Source organism: Anabrus simplex, chromosome 6 (genome assembly GCF_040414725.1).
Source record: "Anabrus simplex isolate iqAnaSimp1 chromosome 6, ASM4041472v1, whole genome shotgun sequence".
Lineage (NCBI taxonomy): Eukaryota > Metazoa > Arthropoda > Insecta > Orthoptera > Tettigoniidae > Anabrus > Anabrus simplex.
The window spans coordinates 52,493,083-52,514,346 of NC_090270.1; the positions used below are offsets into that span (position 1 = coordinate 52,493,083).

Consider the following 21,264-nt stretch of genomic DNA (forward strand, 5'->3'; position numbering starts at 1 on the left):
TTATTTTATTGTTTTACATTCAAGTAACTTAAGTTACTGTTAATAGTTCTGTTCTCTGAGAGTAAGGTGCCTGTCATTGTTTTAGATATCCAGAAACATAACCTACCAGATTACTTCTTGGAATATCTTAGCCTCTCTTTTTAATTACACAGGGTGTTTGGGAGATAAGTACAAATAACCTTACAGAAGGTAGGGATGACTGTCCGCAGTTCATAATTTTTTTATTTATTTCAGTTTAGCGAACGGTTTGTCCAAGGGAGGAACTTGAAGTAGATTGCATTGTTTGTGAAGTGGGTAGTAGCTTTGTTTGCACCTCAGCTTATACCACCCACTTTACCATGCTTCAGGCAATATGCATGCATAATTTGTGAAACATTTCATAGGTGCATAACTTCATTGCAGCTTCAAGTAAGCCTAGGATGCATGCATAACGTGTAAGAAGCGATTCTAACAAGGGAACATCCACAATGGTGAAGTCGCCGATCGCGATGAAACTTAGCAAACACATTGAGGTACATGTAAAAACAATGCCAGCATCAATTTTAGGCGCCAACATTCATTAGCGCGTTAACTAAGGGGCCTAAAAGTTGCGACATTTCAAGTTCCACGCGATCAGCGATAAATACCTGCTGGCGAATGCTAAGCCGGAACACACACTTCCCGTCGGGAGACACACCCTCTACACCGCCTTTTACCCTCCAAGTGGTTCTCCCCGGCACGTTCCCCTCCCTTCTCCTCGCGCTTGCGAGGAGAAATAAAACAAATAACTAAAATATATGTTTTTATGTGTATATGTATTGACAGGAACAATGGAGAACACAACTGTTCGTTTCAAAACAACGAGAGTGTTATCGGTAATGAAATGAAATGTCGTATAGCTTTTAGTGCCGGGATATCCCAGGACGGGTTCAGCTTGCCAAGTGCAGGTCCTTCTATTTGACACCCGTAGGCGACCTGCGCGTCGTGATGAGGATGAAATGATGATGAAGACGACACATACACCCAGCCCCCGTGCCGTAGGAATCAACACTTAAGGTTACAATCCCCGACCCAGCCGGGAATCGAACCCGGGACCCTCTGAACCGAAGGCCAGTACGCTGACCGTTCAGCCAGCGAGTCGGACAGAGTTATCGGTATCAACATATCATAAACCTACAATTTCACATGCAGCGCAAAAGACCACGCTTCAATCTACGTTATTACGGCCTATGTCCGCAGTGTGACATCTCCCCGTGAGCGTCAAAACCTATTTGACAATAGTTTACTGTTTAACACTCGCCCTCAATCGCGTCATAAAGCTGCAGCTCCCGAAAGTTCAGCGGACCTTCTTCACCGTGACTTCCGTGCTTTGCTTGAAGATGAAAAATAATTTTTGACGCGCTCAGTGACATTGCCCTTAAGGACGCGTCGCAAACATTTTCATAAATATTTCATAAAATGTAAACTGCCTATACAATGTGGAAATTCCAAGGGAGAGCTATGAGGAAGGCTGATAGCGTACGCAGTGTAGCACAGGTTCTGTTCGACAGCTAAGCAGGCGGCAGCGCATGGGGAGGGAAACGAGTGGTGCTGAACCAGGAGGGGAGGAGGAGCAGAGGTGTGGCACAAAGCAGTGTTCCGGCTAAGCATTGGTCAAGAGGAATTCATCGCTGTTCGCGCGGAACTTGAAATGCCGCAACTGTTAGGCCCCTTAGTTAACGCGCTAATGAATGTTGGCGCCTAAAATTGATGCTGGCATTGTTTTTACATGTACCTCAATGTGTTTGCTAAGTTTCATTGCGATCGGCGACTTCACCAATGTGGATGTTCCCTTGTAAGTGCATCACTTTACTGCGACTTCAGGAAGTATGCATGTGCAAGTTGTATGGAAGCATTCTGCATACAAGAAGCGAATGTTTTCACACTGGAAAAATATTGTACTGTAATTCGATGGGGAGCTATCAATATTAATGGGGCTTATGGAAGAAAGTAGAACTGGCTGAGTCAGCAAAGAGGATGCATCTGGATGTGCTAGGAGTAAGTGATATTCGGGTAAGGGGAGATAATGAGGAAGAGATAGGAGATTATAAAGTGTATTTGACAGGTGTTAGAAAGGGAAGGGCAGAGTCTGGGGTATCAGGAATACCATTGCAGGCAACATAGTTTCTGTTAGGCACGTAAATGAGCGAATGATTTGGGTAGATTTGTCAGTTGGAGGAATTAGGACTAGAATTGTCTCCGTGTATTCACCATGTGAGGGTGCAGATGAGGATGAAGTTGACAAGTTTTATGAAGCATTGAGTGACATCGTGGTCAGGGTCAACAGCAAGGATAGAATAGTGCTAATGGGCGATTTCAATGTGAGAGTTGGAAATAGAACTGAAGGCTACGAAAGGGTGATTGGCAAATGTGGGGAAGATATGGAAGCTAATGGGAATGGGAAGTGTTTGCTGGACTTCTGTGCTGGTACGGGTTTAGCTGTTACGAATACATTCTTCAAGCATAAGGCTATTCACCGCTACACATGGGAGGCTAGGGGTACCAGATCCATAATAGACTATATCTTAACAGACTTTGAATTCAGGAAATCTGTTAGGAATGTACAAGTTTTTCGCAGATTTTTCGATGATACAGACCACTATCTGATCTGTAGTGAACTAAGTATCTCTAGGCCTAGGGTAGAGAAAGTGAAATCTGTCTGCAAATGAATAAGGGTAGAAAATCTCCAGGACGAGGAAATTAGACAGAAGTACATGGATATGATTAGTGAGAAGTTTCGAACAGTAGACAATAAGCAGGTTCAGGATATAGAAAGTGAATGGGTGGCATACAGGGATGCTGTAGTAGAAACAGCAAGGGAATGCCTAGGAACAACTGTGTGTAAAGATGGGAAAAAGTGAACATCTTGGTGGAATGATGAAGTGAGAGCAGCCTGTAAACGTAAAAAGAAGGCTTATCAGAAATGGCTCCAAACAAGGGCCGAGGCAGACAGGGATTTGTACGTAGATGAAAGAAACAGAGTGGAACAAATAGTTGTTGAATCCAAAAAGAAGTCATGGGAAGATTTTGGTAATAACCTGGAAAGGCTAGGTCAAGCAGCAGGGAAACCTTTCTGGGCAGTAATAAAGAATCTTAGGAAGGGAGGGGAAAAAGCAAATGAACAGTGTTTTGAGTAATTCAGGTGAACTCATAATAGATCCCAGGGAATCACTGGAGAGGTGGAGGGAATATTTTGAACATCATCTCAGTGTAAAAGGAAATCATCCTGGTGGTGTTGCAAACAGCCAAGCTCATGGGGGGAGGAAAATGATGTTGGTGAAATTATGCTTGAGGAAGTGGAAAAGATGGTAAATTAACTCCAATATCATAATGCAGCAGGAATAGATGAAATTAGACCTGAAATGGTGAAGTATAATGGGAAGGCAGGGATAAAATGGCTTCATAGAGTAGTAAAATTAGTATGGAGTGTTGGTAAGGTACCTTCAGATTGGACAAAAGCAGTAATTGCACCTATGTATAAGCAAGGGAACAGGAAGGATTGCAGCAACTATCGAGGTATCTCATTGATTATTATACCAGGCAAAGTATTCACTGTCACCTTGGAAGGGAGGGTGCGATTTGGGAGGGAGGATTTACACAAGTAGTACAAGAACCGACTCGTCTCAATAACTTACTAGATGTATTCTTGGTTAAACCATGGGAAATTGTTGATAAAACTGAGGTAATTGAAGGAATAGGAGACCATAAGGCTGTAATAATGGATGTAGGACTCGTATCAAAAAGGCTTAATAAGAGGGTTACACAAGACAAGAAATTGTACAGAAAAACTAAAGTAGATGAATTTGGGACTTACCTTAAATCACAATTCAGTTGTTGGATAAGTGAAGGGAGTAACGTGGATACACTTTGGGCTAAATTTAAAGGAATCATTTGGGAAGGAGAGAAGAGATTTGTACCTGTTAAGAAGGGTAAAATGACCTCAGACCCTGTTTATTATACAAGGGAAATAAGAAAATTAAAAAGAAAATGTAGAATAGTAAACAGGAAAATCAAAGAAGGTAGGGAGAGTAGAGAAACTAGAAAACAGCTAATGAGGGAACTGAATAGAGCGAAAAAGGAAGCAAAAGAGAATTATATGAATGGCATACTTCAAGAGGGTAATGACCACAAAGGGAAATGGAAAAAGCTGTATTCATATATCAGGAATCAAAAAGGAAAAGGAATCCAAATTCCTACAATGGTGGGAGAAGGGGGTGAACACTATTTAACAGATACTGAAAAAGCAAACCTATTTAGTAGGGAATTTAGAGATTCAGTAGATGATTGTCAAGAGTTGGAAACCAAAACAGAAGATAGAGAGGGAGAGAGACAGAGGGAAACAAGAAGCTTCTCATTCACAAACGAAGATATTTTCAGAGAAATCCAACTGCTTCAGCAAGGAAAAGCAGCAGGAAGTGATCAAATTACTGGGGAGGTATTAAAGACAATGGGTACATAGTGCCTTATTTAAAATTTCTCTTTGACTATGTTATAAATAATAGTGTAATACCAAAGGAATGGAAGGAATCTATAATAATACCAATTTATAAAGGAAAGGGTGATAAAAGGAAACCAGAGAACTACAGACCAATCAGCCTGACCAGTATAGTTTGTAAAATACTGGAGAGTTTAATATCAAAGTACATCAGAGGGATATGTGATGATAAAAATTGGTTCATGAGGAGCCAGTATGGATTTAGAAAGAAATTTTCTTGTGAGGCACAACTGGTGGGATTTCAGCAGGACATATGAGATCAGTTGGATTCAGGAGGTCAGTTAGATTGCATAGCCATAGATCTTTCCAAAGCCTTTGATAGAGTGGAACATGGAATATTATTAAAGAAATTGGAGAGAATAGGATTGGACGTAAGGGTTACACGTTGGATAAAAACATTTCTAAATTTAAGGGTTCAGAAAGTCAAAGTAGGAAATAATGTATCTCAGGAAGAGAAAGTTTGGAAGGGAATTGCACAGGGTAGTATAATCGGTCCATTACTTTTCTTAATATACGCAAATGATTTAGGGAACAATATAACATCAAAAATGAGATTGTATGCAGAGGACATAATTGTTTATAGGGAAATAAACAACATTGAGGATTGTTCAGAATTACAAAGGGACCTTGAAAGTATCCAACAATGGGTTGAAGAAAATAATATGAAGGTTAATGGAGGCAAATCAACTGTTACAACTTTTACAAACAGGAGCTTTAAAACTGAATTTGAATATACTTTGGATGAGGTAGTTATCCCAAAAGATGGCAAGTGCAAATACTTAGGTGTGAGATTTGAAAGTAATTTGCACTGGAAGGGTCATATTGATGACATTGTTGGGAAAGCATACAGATCGTTACATGTCATAATGAGGCTACTTAAAGGATGCAACAAAGAATTAAAAGAAAAAAGTTACTTGAGTATGGTTCGTCCATTATTGGAATATGCAAACAGTGTTTGGGATCCTCACCAAGAATACCTCATAAAAGAAATAGATAGTGTACAGAGGAAAGCAGCAAGATTTGTAACAGGGGATTTCAGGAAAAAGAGTAGTGTATCAGAAATGTTAAAGGAACTTGGGTGGGAAACTTTAAGTAAGAGAAGGGAGAAAACTAGACTTACAGGATTATATAGAGCCTATACAAGAGAAAAAGCATGGGGAGATATCCGTGAGAGGCTTCAGTTGGAAAATAATTATATCGGCAGGACTGACCACAAATATAAAATTAGAAGGAATTTTAGCAGAAGCAATTGGGGTAAATTTTCATTCATTGGGAAGGGTGTGAAGGAGTGGAACAGTTTACCAGGGGTAGTGTTTGATCCTTTTCCAAAATCTGTACAGATATTCAAGAAGAGAATAAACAGCAACAGAGAAAATAAATGAAGTGTTAGAGGGCATTCGACCAGTGCAGGTTATGTGTGTGAATAAATTAATTCCATCCCCTGGTCTAAGGAGTTTGGACCGGGCGAGTTGGCTGTGCGCGTAGAGGCGCGCAGCTGTGAGCTTGCATCCGGGAGATAGTAGGTTTGAATCCCACTATCGGCAGCCCTGAAGATGGTTTTCCGTGGTTTCCCATTTTCACACCAGGCAAATGCTGGGGCTGTACCTTAATTAAGGCCACGGCCGCTTCCTTCCAACTCCTAGGCCTTTCCTATCCCATCGTTGCCATAAGACCTATCTGTGTCGGTGCGACGTAAAGCCCCTAGCAAAAAAAAAAAAAAAAAAAAAGAAAGGAGTTCGGACAGCCAAAGTAGCGGACTGCCTGTAGGGGTGAAGTACAGTGGGGACTTCGAGGGCCCTGGGACCGCTACGGTAGCTGTGAAGGCCCTTCAGGAACTCTGAAAAGTGGTGGCAAAAGGGGCTCTGGTTAAGACGCAGCAGGTCGTTATGCTACTTAGGATCCAGAACGGGTAAAAAAAAAAAAAAAAAGTAAATAAATAAATAAATGCAATGTAAATATTGAATCTTATACGAGTTGTATAGTATCATTTGAAGTAATTCCACATACTGTATATCAGTTGACTATATTTGTAAGTAGTACAGGAGATATTATAAGTAGAATTTTGTAAACAATATAAATTTATTAAGGATGAGCTGTGTGTTTAATAGAAAACATTGTTAGCGTAAATTGTATAATATTGTATTATAGGAAAATTTTCTTCTCTTGTTAATATTTAGTGCTTGACAATAATGTATTTTAGTGTACCATTTGCCACCGAGGTAGACACCTCATTTGCAAATAAAGAGATTTTGATTTGATTTTGATTCGTCATTGAGAGGAAGTTGGATGAAAACCAGTGTGGTTTCAGACCACAGAGAGGCTGTCAGGATCAGATTTTCAGTATGTGCAGGTAATTGAAAAATGCTACGAGAGGAATAGGCAGTTGTGTTTATGTTTCGTAGATCTAGAGAAAGCATATTTGGTTTTCCGTCGTTTCCCATTTTCACACCAGGCAAGTGCTGGGGCTGTACCTTAATCAAGGCCACAGCCGCTTCGTTCCCACTCCTAGCCCTTTCCTGTCCCATCGTCGTCATAAGACCAATCTGTGTCGGTGCGACGTAAAGCAACTAGCAAAAAAAAAAAAAAAAAGAGAAAGCATATGACGGGGTACCGAGGGAAAAGATATTCACTATACCCCTTTCAGACCTGAAAGAAAACTGGCGGTGTGAATTTTTGTTTGTGCGTCAAAAACTGACTAAAATGCTCGTAAATACATATATTTTTAGTTTATTTTACAAAATAAAAATTAACATGTGAAAAAAACACCCGCACAATTGTGCGTGTCAGGACTTACTTCACTACTTACAAAAAAAAAAAAAAAAATACCTCAATGCATGTGAATATACATATGTACATGATCAAATGTTCTATTTTACAGAGGGGAATAATTGAAAACAATTAAATCTTCATTCAAACACAAGTAAACGTTACATTTTCTACATTGAGGAGGAGTTTTGCTATTACTGCCCTTTTGGCAGCAGTAGCTTGTCGTCAGACCTGAAATAAATCTGGAGGTGTCAAAATGTCAAAAACTTACTAAAATGCTCTCAAATACATGTTTTTACAGTTTATTTTACAAAATAAGAACTATCGGCTGAAAAACAGAACCCACACAATTGTGCGTGTCAGGACTTCATTCACTACTTGCAAAAAATAAAATAATAAAAATATTCAACTCATTACATGTGAATATGCACATGTACATGATCAAATGTTCTATTTTACAGTGTGGAACGATTTTAAACAATTAAAATCTTATACATTACATTTCTCATGTAGAGTAAGAGTTTTGCTTTCACAGTCCTTTTTCTGACAGCACCCAGCACTCCTGCATGCATTGCCTGTAAGGAAACCTAGCCCGCACATATGTGCATATCCACATTCAAAACCACATGGTATTACGTACGATGTTGTAAGTTCACAATCTACGTTTGCTACACAATCTACACACTTCATTGATTATATTCTGATATTCAGTAAAGCTTCTAGATTAATATTAATGCAATAAATACTTACTTTAGGCATTACTGCTTCCTGCCATATTGCTAAAGAACTGTATTTTTAAACTCTTCTTCCTGCCCCCTGGTGGTCAAGTACTAAATAAAAACAGCTGAAGTACATGCTACGTGTCCTGCATAAGCACTGCAGTCCGGTCTAGCGCCAAGAAAACGTCAAATAAGCTCAGACATAAATAAAATACGAACCCGCACAATTGTGCGTACACGGTCTGAAAGGGATACTGGGGGACTATGGAATTAAAGGTAGATTATTAAAATCAATCAAAGGCATTTATGTTGACTATTGGGCTTCAGTGAGAATTGATGATAGAATGAGTTCTTGGTTCAAGGTACTTACAGGGGTTAGGCAAGGCTGTAATCTTTCACCTTTGCTGTTCGTAGTTTACATGGATCATCTTCTGAAAGGTATAAAATGGAAGGGAGGGATTCAGTTAGGTGGAAATGTAGTAAGCACTTTGGCCTATGCTGACAACTTAGTCTTAATGGCAGACTGTGCCGAAAGCATGCAGTCTAATATCTTGGAACTTGAAAATAGGTGCAATGAGTATGGTATGAAAATTAGCCTCTCGAAGACTAAACTGATGTCAGTAGGTAAGAAATTCAACAGAATTGAATGTCAGATTGGTGATACAAAGCTAGAACAGGTCGATAATTTCAAGTATTTAGGTTGTGTGTTCTCCCAGGATGGTAATATAGTAAGTGAGATTGAATCTAGGTGTAGTAAAGCTAATGCAGAGAGCTCGCAGTTGCGATCAGCAGTATTCTGTAAGAAGGAAGTCAGCTCCCAGACGAAACTATCATTACATCGATCTGTTTTCAGACCAACTTTGCTTTACAAGAGCGAAAGCTGGGTGGACTCAGGATATCTTAGTCATAAGTTAGAAGTAACAGACATGAAAGTAGCAAGAATGATTGCGGGTACAAACAGGTGAGAACAATGGCAGGAGGGTACTCGGAATGAGGAGATAAAGGCTAATTTAGGAATGAACTCGATGGATGAAGCTGTACGGATAAACCGGCTTCGGTGGTGGGGTCATGTGAGGCGAGTGGAGGAGGATAGGTTACCTAGGAGAATAATGGACTCTGCTATGGAGGGTAAGAGAAGTAGAGGGAGACCAAGACGACGATGGTTAGACTCTGTTTCTAAAGATTTAAAGATAAGAGCTATAGAACTAAATGAGGCCACAACACTAGTTGCAAATCGAGGATTGTGGCGACGTTTAGTAAATTCTCAGAGGCTTGCAGACTGAACGCTGGAAGGCGTAACAGTCTATAATGATTATGTATGTATGTATATATGTATGTCAGCAAAGCCCTAAGTCGAGCATCATTAAATACCACCTGAGCTACAAACATCAAATTTTCAACTTTTTTTTAAATACGACATTATTTTGATGTCATATATATTCAGGGGCCTGCCATTAACCAGCAGAAAAATATTTTTACTTATCTCCTAAACACCCTGGGTGTTACTTTTAAGAATTTTGCTCTAACCTAATAGACTTTTCTTTTTATACTTTCTAAAGGTAGAATCAAAGGCTCCACCTTTACAATACTAAAAGTTATGTTTAATTAGGGTGACATTAACAAGTGTTGCCGGCCCCGTGGTGTAGGGGTAGCGTGCCTGCCTCTTACCCGGAGGCCCCGGGTTCGATTCCCGGCCAGGTCAGGGATTTTTACCTGGACCTGAGGGATGGTTCGAGGTCCACTCAGCCTACATGATTAGAATTGAGGAGCTATCTGACGGTGAGATGGCGGCCCCGGTCTAGAAAGCCAAGAATGACGGCCGAGAGGAATCGTCGTGCTGACCACATGACACCTCGTAATCTGCAGGCCTTCGGGCTGAGCAGCGGTCGCTTGGTAGGCCAAGGCCCTTCAAGGGCTGTAGTGCCATGGGGTTTGGTTTGGTTTTTTTTTTTAACAAGTGTTGGGGTATGTTTTGCCCCTGCTTTTGGACATCATCAGCTGAAAATACTTGTAAGATAAGTAAAATAGACAAGGTCACAAATACACATTAAAATACGATTTGGGTTACCGAATATGTCAAGTTAAAATACATGATTCAATTCTAAGAATGTTCTTAAAATGCTGGAGCTCTATTTCTTTTTTGTTCTCTTGAAATGAAGATAAAATTGAACACGCGTAATAGTTCCATTAAAAGTTTGATGATCGACTTGTTCTTATGTTGGCATCGTGATGTTTTGTTGATAATTCTTAGTTAAGAGGCTCGCCTCACCTTTCTGGGGCAGACGAGGACGAATATTCAACTACGGCACAACCTTTCTCCTGGTATGCGCTTACAGTCAAATATTTCGCTTGCCTTATAACCTCTTAACTAAGAAATATCAGCAACACATCATCATGCCGACATAAGAAGAACTCAATCATCAAACTTTTTAATTGAACTATCACGTGTGTTCAACAATTTTATCTTCATTTCAACAGAACAAAAAAGCAATTGAGCTCCACCATTTTAAGAACAGTCTTCGAAGATTATTGTGTATTTTAACTTGACGTATTCAGTAACCAAGATCTTATTTTAATGTGTATTTGTGACCTTATTTATTTTACTTATCTTACAAGTATTTTCGGCTGATGTCCAAAAGAAAGGACGAAACATGTCCTGACATTTGTTAATGTCACCCTAATTAAACATTAATTTATTAGTGTTGTAAAGGTGGAACCTTTAATTGTACCTTTAAAAAGTACAGTAGAGTCTCGCTCATCCGACCTTCGCTTATCCAACATTCCGTGTTATCCGACACTGTTAGACTTAATTTCAACTTCTGGTGGAGACTAAATTCAGGCACACCCGCTGTGGAGGGTGCGACCATGGGACAAGCACTGGCCTGAACGCTGGCGGTAGGACTGAGTTTTTCTCAAGGACAGGTGCAGTGAGTCTTCAGTCATTGTAGTATTGGTTGGGTGCGGATGTTATGGTTTTCATATCCTCTGTGAGTATGGCGAGTAAATGGAAGAAAGTGATTGTTTCTATGGAACACAAATTGAGTGCATTAAAGAGACTGGACAAAGGGGAAATTCTTCCAAATGTGGCTTCAGATTATGGTGTTGGACGTGTTACAGTGGGAGACTGGAAAGAACAGAGGGAAGAAATTGAAAAGTTGTGCTCTACCAGAGCACAGAAAAACAATGAAAAATGTCAGTACGAAAAAGTATTTCTTTGGTATCTGAACACCGGGAAAAGGGCCTGCCAATATCTGGCACCATTCTGCAGGAAAAGGCTGTGTATTTCCAGAAGTAGTTTAATGAAGGGGACCCTAATTTTCCTGCCAGTGCTGGGTGGCGTGATCAGTGGCAGAAACGGTACGGTATTAGGTAGCTTAATATCTGTGGAGAAAAGTTTCTTTTCGTAAGACATCTGGAATGTTTTCGTTTAATATTGCATGTACTGTACAATTGAATTGGTAATTCATTAAGTAGAGCATCGTAAAACATGTCATTATTTTAGCCTTCCTCTTTGTTTCAGTTCATTTTCGAAGTTATTCTGTATTATCCGACATTTTCGGTGATCCGACGTATTCCAGGTCCCGTTTACGTCGGATAATCGAGACTCTACTGTATACTATTGGCAATAACTGGCTTTGCAATGAAATTCATTTTATGCAATTTTCTTTTTATTATAGCATTATCGAGCAGTTCTTGTCATCCCTGATATTTATAACAGAAGTTATCTTAAGGAACTCACAACATTACTGCTTTGTAAGATTGGATTTGGTGGTTGCTTTCTCATTCAGGTAAACATTTCCATCATATGCTCTTATGATAAAGATACTTATTCCCATAGGGAAGCTGATATATTTGTTTGCAAAGATCTAGTATTACAACCTGCTACTAAATTTAAATTTATTTTTTCAGGACCATGTAGCAGCCACATTTGGAGCTGGTCTTGGTTATGCTTGTGTAGTTGATATAGGTGATCAGAAGACATCAGTTTCATGTGTAGAGGATGGTATTTCACATAGGAACACCAGGGTATAGAAATTGAAATTTGATGGTTCTTTTCCAATTTTTTTTTAATATCGGTACTCTAATTTTCAGTTGTTTGTTTCTGTTATGTAGGTTCGTATGGATTATGGAGGAGGAGATATCACTCAGACATTCCACTGGTTGTTACAAAAATGTGCATTTCCTTACAAAAATTGTGATCCAAATTTTAAATTGGATGCAATGTTGCTTCGTGAGCTCAAGGAAAACTTTTGCCATGTCAACTTGGTAAGTTTCATTTGTCATTTAAATCCTCTTCAAATTATTTGCTGTAACAAAGTCAGACAGTTTTCAGGTTCTTAATTTCTTCCCAGAAAACCTAGGCATTGCGAGTAACGAACACAGGGAATGTTTCAACGAGGACATTGTTGAAATAGAAAGGTGCTACCAGGATATATGTTGGCAGACTACTGTTGGACACTGAAAAGAGATGTTCCTCAAGTGCAGTACAGCCAAAAGTCTATTTCACATATATTTTAAGAACGTAAATGTAATTTCGGGCAAGATATCATGGTACAGTGAAACCCTGTTGGTGTGTTCCTCATTAACACGTTTTCCCACTTAGCACGTCGTAAGTTCAACATCCCGATTCTCATTGTATTAAATCTATATCAAAATACCTCGCTTGTCGCATCACGAATTTTTGCTATTACCACTTGCTATTATTATTTATAAGCTTCATATCCGTATTGATTGGTATCACTATATAGAAATAATATGAGTCACCACCTTATCAATACACTATTTTATTTACTACCAAACTGGTAAATAGGGTTGATACCGGTTTCGACCCCTAAGGGGTCATCCTCAGTTGACACATACAAAATATCTACAAAAACATCGCATATAATAGTTAATGTTTAAAATTCATATGTCATTAAAATGCTGGTAAGTACATCTTAGTTTGGATATGCGTATAGTATGGGATTTATAAGTTTGCATTATTTGAGCTATTATATAGGTCTTCTGTTCCCTTGTATACAGTGTCAAAAGTATTATATTGAATGTAATTCATCCATTTGACAAAATGCTAGTGAATTGACTATTAAGTATGTACATTTACTGAGAGGTACATGCTATTCTACTTTACAATTTATATTACAACATGAAGTAAAATTATTGCATTTGCACACATATGATGATATTAAGTCCAATGTAGGGTCTTAAAGATATACTGTTTGGATTTTCAGTATCCTAATTACATTTCATGTAGTGGTTTATAAGGTTTACTTATTCACTTATTTAGTACAGTTAAATACATAGAAGGACCTTGTTGATTTGAATTCTTATGATTAAAATATTGGTATATGATACCTTGTTGACGTGGATCCTTAATACTAATGTATAAGTTTGTAGCACCTTCTATTCTTGTTTTTTGTCTTAAAATAGAGTTGTGCCTTGACACATGAAATGTAATCATTTATGTTTCAAGATTATGCACATAGCACCACATATCAGTACTTTTAATCTAAAGTATTGTAACAGGTATCTCATACCAGTATTTTAGCCCTAAGGGTTCATTTTAACAAGACTTTTATATGCCTGCAGCATACTTATACATACAGCATGAACATGTATTCGGTCCTATTCAAGTAAACATTTATATGTTTCTAATGGACCATCCATTAAACTACAACAACTAATCATAATAACCTACAGTACTGTTATCAAACTATGTTAAACTCATTTATGTTTCAAGAATATGCACATAGCACCACATATCAGTACTTTTAATCTAAAGTATTTTAACAGGTATCTCATACCGGTATTTTAGCCCTAAGGGTTCATTTTAACAAGACTTTTATATGCCTGCACCTAACAAAATAAACAGTGTCAAGGCACAACTCTATTTTAAGACAAAAAACAAGAATAGAAGGTGCTACAAACTTATACATTAGTATTAAGGATCCACGTCAACAAGGTATCATATACTAATATTTTAATCATAAGAATTCAAATCAACAAGGTCCTTCTATGTGTTTAACTGTACTAAATAAGTGAATAAGTAAACCTTATAAACCACTACATGAAATGTAATCAGGATACTGAAAATCCAAACAGTATATCTTTAAGACCCTACATTGGACTTAATATCATCATATGTGTGCAAATGCAATAATTTTACTTCATGTTGTAATATAAATTGTAAAGTAGAATAGCATGTACCTCTCAGTAAATGTACATACTTAATAGTCAATTCACTAGCATTTTGTCAAATGGATGAATTACATTCAATATAATACTTTTGACACTGTATACAAGGGAACAGAAGACCTATATAATAGCTCAAATAATGCAAACTTATAAATCCCATAATATACGCATATCCAAACTAAGATGTACTTACCAGCATTTTAATGACATATGAATTTTAAACATTAACTATTATATCATAGGTTATAAACTTCATGGTTCTGATCCATATTGAATTGCAAGTACAATGTAATTATTAAATTGTCCGCCTCCGTAGCGTAACGGTTAGTGTTATTAGCTGCCGTCCTCGGGGGCCCGGGTTCGATTCCCGGCACTGCCAGAAATTTAAGAATGGCAGGAGGGCTGGTATGTGGTTGAAATGGTACGTGCAGCTCACCTCCAATGGGGGTGTGCCTGAAAAGAGCTGCACCACCTCGGGATGAGGACACGAGTTTACTTTATTATTAAATTAATGTAGTAATGGTCCACCTTTCAATACTATAATATGTAATATTCTAAATTACATTAATTAGGGACTAGTTTCGGCCTGGGCTGGCCATCTTCAGCCTTAATGTAAAACACCTAATAACTAAACAAATGTACATGCACACAATGGACATAAAAACAAATGAAAACAAACATATAGAAAGTGACATTAAAAACTGGGATGGAATATAATTAATTTGAAAATGAACTAGGTTCTAACATCTTGAGTATGTTCATCATTGAGAATAATTTCAAGTATTAAGTATTAATTTATATACACAGAACTGTTAGTTCTAATACTGCTGATCATTTCAATAGGAACTGGTAAATGTTGATCCTGTAGTTTGTCATCAAATCTATATGTGTGGTGTTAGCTATATGTAATCCATTGGACACTGCTGTAAATAACCACTAGCTGACGGGGAACTGTTAGATGTTGTTTCATCTTCAATCAAAATAATAAATGAGATGCTCTCATGGTGCTTGTTAAATCTTGCTGAAATGTTGTTGGACATTGTCAGGACAGCACATGAAGATGTGGTTAACACAGATCATTGTGTCTGGTATAAAATTTTTGCGATTCATTGCGGTGCCCATGAAGTTAACCTGATAAATTAGATAAAATTAAATTAATGAATTGAATGAGAGAATGTGTTAGTTAGATGGCATAGGTTATATGAGACTTACCTCTCAATACAGCATGAGGTGTGTGGTCCATTGTTGAGTGTGCTTCAGACTAACTGTTGTGAAATTCAAATGAAAAGGAAGGAGAGGGGAGGGGAAGGTGAGAAGGAGAGGGGGTGGGGGAAACCAACGAAAACACCAGGCCTAACATGCCCAACCAATTTCACCCTCCGATCATAAATTTGTCCAAAGTACCACTGACTGAAGACGAAAATTCCATTTTAGCCAAGGGCCCTAAACACAATTGGCCTAATTTTAACACTCTGAACACAGCCATCACTACAACAGTAGAAGCAGAATTAGCCATTAGTAAATTACCAGCAGATAAACAAGACGAAGTAAGATTTGAAGTAAAAAGAAAATTAAACTCCGTTCTCAACCCAGATAACAGTAACTCCCATAATTCACCCCTTACTCATGGCAACAATAGCTACAAAGATTCTATCATCGCACAAAAGCAAATACGTGCTCTAAAAAAGAAAATCAATGATAATAATCTCATAATTACGAAAGCAGATAAAGGCAACACTACCGTCATAATGGACAAGAACGAATATGTAAGCAAAACAAATCAATTTTTTAAAGATAGCTCATTCTCTACAATAATGAAAGACCCTACTGCAAGAATCCAACATCAACTTAAGCAGACTCTTAAGAATACTTCATATCTTTTAACAGATCAAGAAAAAACTAAATTAATTAATATGAACCCAGGTTTACCCACCGCCAAAGCCCTCCCCAAAATACACAAAACCGGCGTCCCCATTCGCCCGATCATTAACTATAGACCAAGTCCCTTATACAAGGCATCGCAATTCATTCAAAGATTTTTAAGAAGAAACTATCATTTCTTATCGAACAAATCCGTCAAAAACACTAAAGAACTAATCGATAAATTGAAAAAATTTAACATTCAATCCAATCATTCTCTCCACTCATTCGATATTGTAAACATGTATCCTAGCATACAAACCTCCAAAATATACCCCATCATTCAAAACAATTTAAGCAAATACAGCGGATTAAGTATACTAGAAATACAGGATTTCATGTCTATGCTAAAGTTAGTTATTAGCACCAACTATTTCACTTTCGATAATGTTATTTATCAACAAGAAGGATTGGCTATGGGATCACCAGCCTCGGGTATCTTAGCTGAGATCTACCTGGATTTTTTAGAACACACCAAAATTGATGGTAATAATAACTTTAACAACATCCTTTTCTGGGCAAGATTCGTAGACGACACCATAGTAATTATGGATGAGAGCATTACAAATGCAGCTACCACTCTCATTAATCTAAATAACATTGACCCACATATAAAATTCACACTTGAATCCGAAATTGAACAGAAAATAAATTTTCTAGACCTTAACTATTACCAGACACCCAAGTTACTTAAGATATAAGATTTTCAGAAAACCCACCCAAACAGTCACCACAATCCGTCAAGATTCTTCACACCCCCAAATTCACAAACGAGCAGCATACAACAGCATGGTATACCGAGCCTTCAATGTTCTAATGTCTAAAAGAGACCTCAAAAATGAGTTGAACACTATTCGTCATATAGCTAAATCCAATGGATACAGCAGGTTCTTTATAAAAAAAATAATCAATAAATATAAATACCGCCCTTCTACCACCTTGAAAAAAGATAAGAAAAACAACTCCTCTCTTTCTATCTTTACCTTCACCGAACAAATCTACCAAGTCACCTTTAAAAAGCACGATGTAAAAGTAGCTTTCAAAACAAAGAATAGGAATGCACAAATCTTACATAATGCCACATCCATAAACAAGTTCAATAGTTATTCAAAATCAGGAGTATACAGGATCACTTGCAACAGCTGTAATTCTTCTTACGTCGGACAGACCGGGAGAAATTTTAAGATAAGGTACTCAGAACACGTCAATGCCCTGAAATACAATAAATTTTCAGCTGTAGGACAGCATATGCATGACTATAAGCACAAATTCACAGACATAAAACAAGATATGGAAATTCTCAAAATCATCAGTAAAGGACCCCTCCTTAACATTACCGAAAGCTGCTTCATACATTTAGATCAATATTTCAACCCAAATCATAATCTTAATGAAATTTCAGAAAAACCAAATATCCTTTTTGACCTTCTAATTCCCATTTTCAGCAATGTCAAACCAACAAGTCATAATTCAGTTTTTCATAATATTCACAGCACATTTCCTCAACAACCATCCTTTTTCCCACATCCTTCAGCCCTAACCCCCCTCCCCCACCCCCTTCCCCAACCCCCTCTCCTTCTCACCTTCCCCTCCCCTCTCCTTCCTTTTCATTTGAATTTCACAACAGTTAGTCTGAAGCACACTCAACAATGGACCACACACCTCATGCTGTATTGAGAGGTAAGTCTCATATAACCTATGCCATCTAACTAACACATTCTCTCATTCAATTCATTAATTTAATTTTATCTAATTTATCAGGTTAACTTCATGGGCACCGCAATGAATCGCAAAAATTTTATACCAGACACAATGATCTGTGTTAACCACATCTTCATGTGCTGTCCTGACAATGTCCAACAACATTTCAGCAAGATTTAACAAGCACCATGAGAGCATCTCATTTATTATTTTGATTGAAGATGAAACAACATCTAACAGTTCCCTGTCAGCTAGTGGTTATTTACAGCAGTGTCCAATGGATTACATATAGCTAACACCACACATATAGATTTGATGACAAACTACAGGATCAACATTTACCAGTTCCTATTGAAATGATCAGCAGTATTAGAACTAACAGTTCTGTGTATATAAATTAATACTTAATACTTGAAATTATTCTCAATGATGAACATACTCAAGATGTTAGAACCTAGTTCATTCTCAAATTTATTCATATTCCATCCCAGTTTTTAATGTCACTTTGTATATATTTGTTTTCATTTGTTTTTATGTCAATTGTGTGCATGTACATTTGTTTAGTTATTAGGTGTTTTACATTAAGGCTGAAGATGGCCAGCCCAGGCCGAAACTAGTCCCTAATTAATGTAATTTAGAATATTACATATTATAGTATTGAAAGGTGGACCATTACTACATTAATTTAATAATTACATTAACTATTATATGCGATGTTTTTGTAGATATTTTGTATGTGTCAACTGAGGATGACCCCTTAGGGGTCGAAACCGGTATTGACCCTATTTACCAGTTTGGTAGTAAATAAAATAGTGTATTGATAAGGTGGTGACTCATATTATTTCTATATAGTATTACCACTTGCTGGCGAGATGTAGTGTTTACGGTGCACTATGTCTTCTGGCATGGGCTAGAATAAATTTGTTACTTTCATTGACCTGTCTCAGTCTCATCCTTGGCTTTGACAGTATGAAAGTGACCGAGGTATGAACGATGCTAGTAATACCATTCCTTATGCAGCCAGTCCCTGTTATGAATGGTATGAAAATATCACTCATAGGGTCGGTTGATGCATGCATTTCAGCGGGCTTGGCAGATTGATATATGAGCAACTTCTGGCTCGGTGAGGAAAGCAACGGGAAACTACCTCACTCCTCATTTCCCTAGTACGCCTCTTCAGTGATGCTTAGGCCTTCTATGACAGCTGTTGGCATAGCTGTGGAGGATCAAACCAGCCTTCGGGCTGAATACCCAACATACATACATACATACATACATACATACATACATACATACCACTTAGTACAATCACATTTTTCCTAGCCCTGGAAATGTTATTTCTCATTCCTTGTGAAAGAAACACAATTTCTAACTCAGGTAATAAAAAGCCCTCGCCGCAGGTGCATGATAACGGGAAAAGACCTGGAATTTCTGAACTTCACAGGATAAGTTGCAACTTCAGGGAGCAGGCCGTTAGCCTCAAGAATGTTCAGTTATGCTTGCCAGTTAGCGGCAAAATTGCTGAATAACAGTGAGTCTGTTTGTGCTTGTATTTCGCATTCCATTCAGAAATTATAAATTTATTTTTTGTGTTGAGTAGTACAGTGAAGTGCTTACAGAAATGAATTTCATTTTATGGGTCTGTATTGAACTTTGATTAAACCAAATAATAAGTCAGTTATTCCACCTTTTCTATGCAAATTAAATAGTGTAATGGGATTAGTTTTGACCTATTTAAAGGTCATCTTCAGCCATATCGCGTGTAGAACAATTATTCGTTTAAGGAAATCAATGTCTTTTCCTAATTTCACGATTGTTATGGTTTGCCTGGTAAGCTTTATCATCTAGGGAAATGAATTTCATTTTATGGGTCCGTATTGAACTTTGCTTAAACCAAATAATCAGCGAGTTATTCCTAGTTTTCAGTACATATTAAATAGTGTATTGGGACTAGTTTCGACCTATTTAAAAGTCAATTTCAGCCATATCGCCTGTAGAACAAAATATTTGTTTAAGGAAATCAATGTCTTTTCCTAATTTTGCGAATTTTAGGCTTTATGGTTTGCCTGGTACGCTTTATCATCTACAGAAATGAATTTCATTTTATGGGTCTGTAATGAACTTTGATTAAACCATATATTAAGTGAGTTATTCCACCTTTTCAATACAAATTAATCCGATGAGTGCTACGCCCGCCTATAGACGGGCTGACGCGGCTGGTCCACCAGTGCTACGCCCATCTATAGACGGCGCATGAGAATTTTAATTTTTTTGAGTTTCCCGATTCACTTTTGAGTGCGAATTTGATCTCTGACATGTTCTGCCATCTGTTGGGCATTATGTAGAACTAACTGATCAGAGATTATAGCTTCGGGAAGTAACTTGCAGAGCTTTTTGTAGACGTCTGTGGAGTTCATCTGTGATGTAAACAAACATGTCGGAACAACAATTTAGTTGCTCTTGTAGCGATGTTATTTCGGATCACAGAATCTTTCAGTTATTAACCACAGCGGAAAGTGATGATAGAGATAATCATTTTAAGGAATTGTTAAGCAATTTTGAAAGTGAGACTGATAGAGAGAGTGCCGAAAATATTGTATGTGAGAGAGATACAGAGCCTCCTTCTAAACAAAAGAAGAAAAACACGGTGAGTACAAAAGCTATTTTATTGCTAATTTCGTGGCAGATGGATTACTTTTCTTCAACAGAGTTTCAGGTAACTGTGACAGGCTCTGAGGGCCAAGTAGTGTTTGATGACAACCCGAAAATCATTGATTTTTTAGAAACTTTTGTGCCAGTAGAGTTGGTGCAGATAGTTGAACAAATCGGCATCACAAACAACCAGTAGAAAACATTTAACTATCACCACATTCCAGGTTTGGAAAGTATTTTAAAATATCAACTTTTATACCTCTAAGAAGTTACATGTATTAGTTGCCTACAGATTTAAGGAAATATTATTATTTTGGGCTCTTTACTAAGTATAAAGATAATGCACACGTGGGCACATAAGTGTAATTTTGTTTCCTCTCAACATAATATTGAACATAAGTGTAGGATTTTCCATTTGCATTTAGATTTATAAACAACCAACATTTATAAACATTTTAAGCTATTCACCCCACTGATAAGTTAAAAATTGAGGCTTCTACAATTTTTTTACATACGAATGAAAAAACTCGGCACTGAGGTACCAAACAGTCAACTGGTAACTCAGCACTTAAAAGGTTAAATAGTGTAGTGCGACTAGTTTCGACCTGTTTAAAGGTCATCTTCAGCCATATCGCGTGTAGAACAAATTATTTGTTTAAGGAAATCAATGTCTTTTCCTAATTTCATGATTTTTTAGGCCTTACGGTTTGCCTGCTAAGCTTTATCATCTAGAGAAATGAATTTAATTTTATAGGTCCATATTGAACTTTGATTAAACCAATTAATAAGTGAGTTATTCCA

The 21,264-nt window shown here is 37.6% G+C and overlaps 1 protein-coding gene across 4 annotated transcripts in view; it reads left to right on the forward strand.

The window, feature by feature from the left end:
* The window catches only part of Arp8 (Actin-related protein 8), a 99,157-nt gene that overhangs the window by 47,491 nt on the left and 30,402 nt on the right, over positions 1-21,264 (forward strand). For 3 of the 4 annotated variants that reach the window (XM_067149737.2, XM_067149739.2, XM_068228206.1), the window contains 3 exons: positions 11,676-11,786; positions 11,908-12,024; positions 12,112-12,264. In XM_067149737.2, coding sequence (XP_067005838.2) covers positions 11,676-11,786; positions 11,908-12,024; positions 12,112-12,264 — 381 coding nt within the window. The remainder of the gene's footprint in view (positions 1-11,675; positions 11,787-11,907; positions 12,025-12,111; positions 12,265-21,264) is intronic. The other variant, XM_067149738.2, reaches the window with a different exon arrangement.